Genomic DNA, 8,115 nt, shown 5'->3' with positions numbered 1-8,115 from the left:
AACTCGTATGAAAAAGAAAGCGACACAGAAGAGTGGTCAGTTGTGTCACTTTTAATAGATATTATGTCACTTTTTCCAAAAGTGAGACAAATGAAAATAATATTTTTTTAAAACTTTTTCTCATTTTTGTATTCGATCGTATTCATTTCTCAACCTGCATCCTATACATCATAACCAAAATCCCATTAACCTGCTTTATGACAGAAACAACATCCACATACATTTATCAAAACATCACAACCAAAATCACTTTAACCTGCTTTATGATATGGAAACAACATCCACTCGAGAAGAAAGAAACAACATTTAAAACAATTAACTTCTATTGATTTCATCGATCAAACCAAGTATTTATCATCTAGTTTGACTCCCAACAAAATAAGTCATTCCAATACCAAAAAAAAAACCCTACATAGCGCCAATATTATCCTAGCAATATCTTAGCTTGTTGTGCGCACTTCCAACACCAAAAAACCTAGCTGCCATCTATTCATCTGTTAATCAATCCATGCACCTGCATCATATCATGAAGTCATCATTTCACTATAACTAGTATATAAAATTAAAAAGCAAGTGAATCAAGAAGGCTATATTGTACAACTAAGAAAAAAAAAATTGATAAGAAAAATATATATAGATAAAGAAAAGGAAAATATGGAAGCCCACTTACTCAGATAAATTGTTGGATAAAGTCAATGAATTCAAGACGAAGTTCATCTATTTCAGTGGTGTAACTTTTCTTGCTAGCGAACTCCAATACCTGTTTGACGAAAAATATATATAAATATTATGAAAATGAATAATGCAGGCAATGCATTGCCTACCATATTTACATACACCAATTTATAAACTAGCTAAGACTATATAAAAAATAATGCTACTTTACAGTCACCTTTTTTTTGAGTGGTGGACTAGGATTTTCCACTAAATCTCGCATAAAGCGCAACACATAATATCCGCATACAATCCCCCCTTGTTGTTGTGGGCACTACACATAATTAATACTTGCATTAACACATATACACAAATTAGAAGATACTTTGTATTGTATTCCAAAGAAACTAAGTTTACTGTCACATAGTTCCAATTTGGATTTGGATTAATCTTTCTCTTTCCTTTGGACATATTTGATGTCTTGATCGCACTGAAAATGCATTTGTTTCATTCTCATTATTTTGAAAATAGAATCAAATTAATAATGAAAAATACAATAAATGCATACTAAACTCACATGTTCACTAATAATTTAAAAGCTGGATCCGGCGGCCCTCGAAAATCTTTTAAAGAGTCGAACTAGTACATTAAATATGAATTTAGTTAAAGAGAATACTTGAAATGTGTAGAGAATCAGAAATATAAATTTAAAATCCAAAAAACTTACCTGCTTAGACTTGGCAATCACCTGCTGCCTATTATCACTTTTGGCACTATTGGATTCCACATTTTCTAGCGAGTTGACGAGTTTTCGTCCTTGCTTGAGCAACTCGCTCAACAATTCTGTCATCAATGGTGAATTAGTCACACCTTGTTCTTTAAGCACATGTAGCACCAAAATTTTCAACTTCCCGTTTTGAGCTTCTTTCTCTTTCGACTTTGCTTCCAAATCCTCATGATATTTCTTTGATCTTTTATTAGGAAGATTGAAGTACATAGTGGGAGTGGTATATTGTCCACCTGCCCTGACTTGACCACTAGGCTCTGGAGTTCACAATGCCATAGTAAGTATGTCAGTCTTTCCTTCCGTTACCAAAACCCCCTCCTCTACCTTATTTTTCAGCTCCTCTTGCAAAAATAGATAAGAATCCAATATTTCTGTCAATACAAAGGCAGTACAAAGGAACCCAATGGGAAACTGAAGTAGAGATGGTTTTGAATATGATGGAAGGATCAAAAAGCAACACAGAGAAAGGCAGTACAAAGGAACCCACTATTTTTGTCGTACGTAGTAGCAACATGCATGGGAGATTCACTACAATTCCTATTACAACTAAGGCACAGTTGGGTGGACAAAAGTCAGGTAACTCAAAAGAAGGGAACAAATTTTGTCCCTTGAGTAAAGTCTTAGAAGATCTGAAACTCATCAACACCTTTATTTTGAGTGTACTTACTCTCAGAATATATGGTGTACTCTGCTGGCATTTTCAGGGTATAATTGGCAGAACATGTTAATATCTAAACCACAGTTGGGCTGCATTAAAAAAACAAGAAGTGATGGACAGGAGATTCTCATGAATTATATTTCAAAAGAAATACAATAAATAAAAGACTCTAAAGAAAACTTTCAAGAGATAAAAACAGCAGAAGGATATATATAAGCGAGAGGCCATGCTCATGGTCAGCACTAGCAGCATAGCTCAGGGGGGATGTACTTATAAAAATAAGGTTCATACTCATGTGAATTGTATCAACTTGTAAACTAGACCCCACATCACATACATAGCCCACAACACAAACTCTACATTATTTTATGGTCAAGAAATTCCCAGTAAGGTTAGGCGTCTTCCTTGCTTTCTTCATTCCTTCATCCATTCTTAATTTAGCCATAGGATGCCTTTCAAAGCAATACTACAGAGTGTTGAATGGTTTACTCAAAAAGGAATGCAGTCGGTCGGTCGAGTACTTCAAGCAACTTTAAATAACTACCAGATCATTATGCATAAATTATGAATCCTGAAACAGCTTATGAACTGAGCTTCTTATACATTTCAGTTGCTTATTAGGAAATATAATTATGGATATGTTTGGTTCTGAGTCTTAGGAACCTCGTTGATCGAACATGCAAGGTCATTCCTAATGAGCCCTCCTCGGTCAGCGTTAAATTGCAAACAATTAAGGAGCGAAACATTCAGAAAAATTGAACAATCTAAATACCACATTTAACTGATTTCCAGGAATTGTCGTTTCATCGTAGTTTTTGTTGTAATTGTTTGCGTATTTTATTATTGATATTACTTTTTAGCTATTGTACGGTTAGCTGAAAAACCCCTGGAACTAATGTTAGTATGTGACAGTGCCTACTTCCTGAGTATATAAACCTCAAAAAATATTTTTGTGTTAGGCCATTCATGCATTAGCCGGATTTTTTTTAGCTTTTTCCCTATCTCAAGCTTTTGGATACTTGTTACATTGAAGTCTACGAGTAGTTTCAAGGTTACAATCACTACAATAACATACGCCAATGCTTACATGAACTGCTGTTCTGGCATATCAACAGTCCCCCCTTGTTGAAGTTTCAGACCAAAAGTGTGAGCCTAATACTCAACCATAAGCAAGCGACAATACTGAACGGTGATAGATCACAAAAATTCTTAGATAAACCAAAATTTACTGCATCAAGAACTTTACACGACTTGTTTAGTTAGTGACAAACATCGATACTGAGTAACTATGACAGGTGACTAGGTAGTTATTCTCAACAGCATTGACTCCATATGAAACACTACCTATTATTCATTGCTTTGATTCTACTCCTTAATGAACCAAGACCCCCCCCCCCCAATCCCGGCCATTTACTTTAAGTTTTTATTTAAGGATCCTCTATATATTGAAGCCTTTGTCCTCAACGGACGAAGACAATATTGAAGCAGCCTTCTTGAGTTCTCAAAGTCGATAATTTACACTCTCTCCAGCCTTTAATTTGTTTTCTTTCTTAAGTCAATAGCATCCAAAACATCAAACAAGTTCTCAAACTAAGTTCCCGCATGAGATAAACCAGTACTTTCTCAATGAAATTAAATCAAAACGAAAAATAATATTACCTTTAATTATTTTCTTGCTCGCGAGAGAGAGAGGCAGCTAGAAAGGGAATTGGGATGGATAACGGTGAGAACGCTGGTGAAAATTAGTTTGGAGGAAGAACGGTGAGGTCTCTTCAGCGTTTTTGCGAGACAGAGTTTTTCTTTTTCTGTTTTTTTTCTTCTATTTTTTTTCTTTTTTAACCCTTAGTGATTTTAGTGATTTAAAGTATTTCAGTTCATTCTCTTTTTATTTCTTTTCCTTTTAGGTTTGGTTTAGTTAGCCACGCCCCCAAATCACGACTTTGAGTTTGAGGGAGCAATTACTCCTGTCCCTTATTTATTTTGATAATATGTTAATTTTGTTTTTGATTTTTTTACACCTAGAAGTGACACAACAAGGCAAACCACTAGTGTTACTTTCAAATAATGGGACACAAAAAATAAAATTATTTGTGCACTTTTTCTAGAAACAAGATATCAGCTCTTGTTCCATAAAAAAGTGACACATCAAAACTCTGTGTGTCACTTTTTTCTAGTAAGTAACACGAGACAAAAAATAACTGACACAAAAAACCCTTCTTTTAGTAGTGTACAAATGTTAGTTCCGTGTATATATATTTTGAATCATTGTTTCCGTTCATCTGTCATTTGACTTTTTCTGTTTTTCTGGTTTCATAGCCATTTAAATTGGATTGAATGATGGTACAAATATGTATGCATGATTCGCAAACATGGGTAACGTCTTCTACTTTTTTGTTGTTGTGAGTTACTAAATTTTTTGCCATTTACTATTTAACAAAATGTCATCACGTTGATTTGAATTAAAACTATTATTGTTTTTTCAAGAAGATATAACCTCATTGTTTCTATCGGGTTTTCAATAGGGTGAATGAACAATACGAAAGCCACGATTTTTAGGGTTTCTCAGTTACAAGGTGTGTTCTAACCTTTATAAATTTATTATTAATCAGAGTGAATTGGATTGAACAATTAGAAAGCCCTTTCGAATATAATCGTTATGCTATATTAGTTTGACCTTTACTATTTTTCTTCCTATAATTTTCTTTGTAAGTCCAGCAATAGCTATACACCAATCAATTATGAATAGTGGTGGCCTGACTGTCAAAATTAAAGCAGTGACCAAGGAATGAGTCACCTTGTTGGGAGATTTCACTAGAAGGTCACACCTCAATCTAGCTACTTTCTATCCCAAATGATTTCAACTTAGAGATCACACCAAGGAAATCACCCACCCAAGACTTTGGTAGTTATCACAACAACCTCAACCAAGCAAAACCACTACTGTATCATCACAATTCATAGCAACAATAATAATGGAAGTAAATATGCAAAGAGACACAAAGATTTAGGTGGTTCGGTAAATGTTACCTACATCCACACACAAGAGCCGAGTTTCCTTTATAACAAAGATTGGAGAGTTTACAAGAGATCAAGAATCAATAAGAAGAGGCCTCACTCAAACCCTAGCTCAATAGAGCTCCCACAATACCCTAGAAATGAATCTCTCAAAGTTCTACTTCAAAACCCTAATCTATTTCCTTTATATAGGTGTACATAGACAAAGGGGAAGTAAAATGGGCTTGGGCCGCAATTCTGGAGCACGAGCGCCTGAAGCTATGGCTTATGGATGGCGCGAAGCCTCTTTATTTGATCATGAGCTGAAGGCCGCCAGGTAGGTGCCTTGGCCCTCTTCATCAGATCATGAGCCTTGGCTTCAGAGGTGAGCTTGATCGCCCTCTTCATCAGGTTCAGGAGTCGAGGGTGGCATACGGACACCGGAGCAAAGCTCGACGGTTCCAACAGCCCAACACTTACGACCCTGAAGATGTACCATATGATTCCAATCTTGAGATAGCTTGCTTTAACGCTCTCATAAGAGGCTTGGATCCACAGGAGCACATAGGGAGTTCACTTGAATGCTTCTTTGAGTCAGTATAGTGTTCACTCAGAGGATGAGGTTGTATCTGGGCATGTATGATCTATGTCAAGATACAATGGAAGGAAGCAAAAAGAGTTGAATAATACTCGCAGACCAATAAATTTACTCCTGTATTTACTTAGACTGTGAGAAATGACCAAAAATGGGAAATTGTTAACCTTATTTGTTCAAATTACACCATTTTGTTCTGCTGCAAGATCACTCTGCCATTGTTTTCACCCCTGTGGACACTCCACTTTTTAAATTTCGTGGTTTAAAATGAGTCAAGGTGTAAATTTGATGCGTACATGTCGCTGGTGCTCTAATATCAGTTCTTGAAAGGTAGCACAATTATAATGTGTTTCTTTATTCATCAATATTGTGAGTTCTCAGCCCTTAATTATTTCAGAAATCATGTTGGTAATGAAATTTGCATTTCCTTTTGCCTTCCATTCCCCCTTTGTGGTTTATGGTATTTTGTTTTAAAAAGTTCTACGTTTAGTACTCTATTTGGTTTAAATATTTAATTGAGAATACCATCTTTTTAAAAAATAAAATTGAAGTGCACAAATGTTGTTGTTAGTACTTAAGTAGGAATTAGGAAGTAGGAACAACGTTGTGACTGCAGTTTCTCTTTGTTGATTCCTCTTTTTTAATAGTTAAGTTAACTGACCATTTTTACATATCATTTTATATTAGGTGATGTGGTTCTCTTTCAAGGGTCACCCATTACAAAATAAAAATCCCAAAAAATGAACGACTGCTCCTTTTCTATATTTTTTCTCTTAAAAAAAAAAAGTTTCGTTCTCCTGCTCTACCAGTCCTTTTATCCCTTTTTATTGGAAAAATCGGGTATATAGTTTTCTTTACCTTTAGTTTTTTTTTTATTGATTACTTAGATGTCCTTAGTTCATTTTCTTTTGATTTTGATGTCAAACCCCTAAGGGCATCTCCAATGGGGGTGCGTGTAAAATATCTGTAGGTATGCCTTTCATATATTGCTTCCTGTCACATAATCATTCTGCTTAATTATATTGCCTTTCTGCAGTGGACATATAGTGTACATGTGCCATTTTGAACGAAAAAAGTGTGAATCAATCGATGGAGAAGATGAGATGGAACCATTCAAAGTTGATATCTATGCTTGGATTTAATCAAGAAGGTAAGAAGAAAAAACTGCTACATATTAGACTACTAGATTTTCCAATTGATTATTGAAGAAGATCAATTTCATTTGCATTTCATAGTAGGCACTAGGAATTGAACTAGATATGAAGTGTTAAGTACATCCTCGCACCTTTGATATATATCATCAGTAAACGACACTTATATGTAAGGAAGAAATGCATGTTACTATGCATTTGATAGTAATCATTGTATTTGATAGTATGCATTTATTGGAAATACATGTATTCCAGACCTATAATCAAATTATAAGAATGAACCCTAATAAATAGTTGTATTTACATGATCTACATGTATGTTTAACTTAATGATATGATCTAAATATGGGAGTGCAATTTGTATAGCATCTACTTTTCGGCAATATTTGTGGAATACCAAAAGTTTGAATTTGAGTTCTTAGAAAATTGAAAAATGAATTGGCAAGATATTTAGGTAGTGGACCTATTACTATTTTTTAGGATGACAAGTCCATTGTATTAGATTTTTGGAAGACTTATTCGGGACAATATCCTACATTATTTCTACATTATTTCTCGTGATTTACAAACAACTCCTGTGTCTTCAGTTGCATCCGAATCGGCTTTTAGTACAGGTGGAAGAATTTTATCGGAATATCGATCTCGTTTGATTCCGATGAATTTGCAATCATTGGCTTGTTTGAAGGATTAGTTTCTTGCAGAAAAAGGACAACAAAGCCGCGAAATCAAAAAGCTTACAAGAGCGTTTGAACGAATTGAATTGTAAACATGTATTTTTTTTATTTATTTTTTTGGGCGTGGGTGCCAATCCCCCAAGGCTATGACCTGGTTTTAGCACCTTCGAAAAAAAAATTAAAGACATGTAGTGTTCAGTGTTGGGTTTCCTGACTATTTTTTCTTGTTCAAGTTTTCAAGCATATTTTAATTTTCACATTATATGAAATGTTTGGTTTCGGGTATTGTAGTGTTTTACAATGGTGGGTTTACAGTTTACAGGTGTGACCATTCCTCAAACACCTGAAGGCCACAATTAAGAATGCCCAATCATCCTCATCCCTGTTTCCATTATCTCTCTCTCTCTCATTATATGAACCCATTTCATACCATTTAATCTTACATGTCTCAACTCCTGATTTGATGCGGAAGATAAGAAATAGTCTTGATTTGAATTGATCGGCAACCATTTTGGTTGCCTACGTACTCTCTTACCAAGGAATCAAGCCACGCCATAGTTCTCCCTTTTCTCGATCTCCTCTATATCCCTCATTTTATTGTT

At 34.9% G+C, this 8,115-nt stretch overlaps 1 protein-coding gene and 1 long non-coding RNA gene across 5 annotated transcripts; one reads left to right on the top strand and one right to left on the bottom strand.

Moving 5' to 3' along the window:
* Window positions 1-302: 302 nt before the first annotated feature.
* Window positions 303-3,949, bottom strand: LOC147515122 (uncharacterized). Of its 3 annotated transcripts, XR_015213372.1 has the most exons (6): window positions 3,759-3,949; window positions 1,382-1,782; window positions 1,232-1,293; window positions 893-988; window positions 671-760; window positions 303-514 (listed from the first exon to the last, which is right to left on the bottom strand). XR_015213372.1 is itself a non-coding variant. In XM_086594448.1 (5 exons), the coding sequence occupies exons 2-4, from the start codon at window positions 1,649-1,651 to the stop codon at window positions 671-673; spliced, it is 456 nt and encodes a 151-aa protein (XP_086450574.1). In that variant the 5' UTR covers window positions 1,652-1,782; window positions 3,759-3,949; the 3' UTR covers window positions 303-514. The 3 variants fall into 3 exon arrangements, 1 of the variants encoding a protein (XP_086450574.1); XM_086594448.1 differs by lacking the exon at window positions 1,232-1,293; XR_015213373.1 differs by lacking the exons at window positions 303-514; window positions 671-760; window positions 893-988 and adding an exon at window positions 1,002-1,144.
* A 447-nt stretch (window positions 3,950-4,396) lies between these two features.
* LOC147515121 (uncharacterized) lies at window positions 4,397-7,750 on the top strand. 2 transcript variants are annotated; one of them, XR_015213371.1, is made up of 4 exons: window positions 4,397-4,472; window positions 4,622-4,672; window positions 6,725-6,838; window positions 7,454-7,750. It is a non-coding gene; the product is annotated as an uncharacterized LOC147515121 (long non-coding RNA). The 2 variants fall into 2 exon arrangements; XR_015213370.1 differs by having other exon boundaries at window positions 7,449-7,750.
* Window positions 7,751-8,115: the final 365 nt, after the last annotated feature.

Source organism: Coptis chinensis, chromosome 2 (assembly GCF_015680905.1).
Source record: "Coptis chinensis isolate HL-2020 chromosome 2, ASM1568090v1, whole genome shotgun sequence".
Taxonomy (NCBI): Eukaryota; Viridiplantae; Streptophyta; class Magnoliopsida; order Ranunculales; family Ranunculaceae; genus Coptis; species Coptis chinensis.
This window is presented reverse-complemented; position numbering and strand designations above follow the sequence as displayed.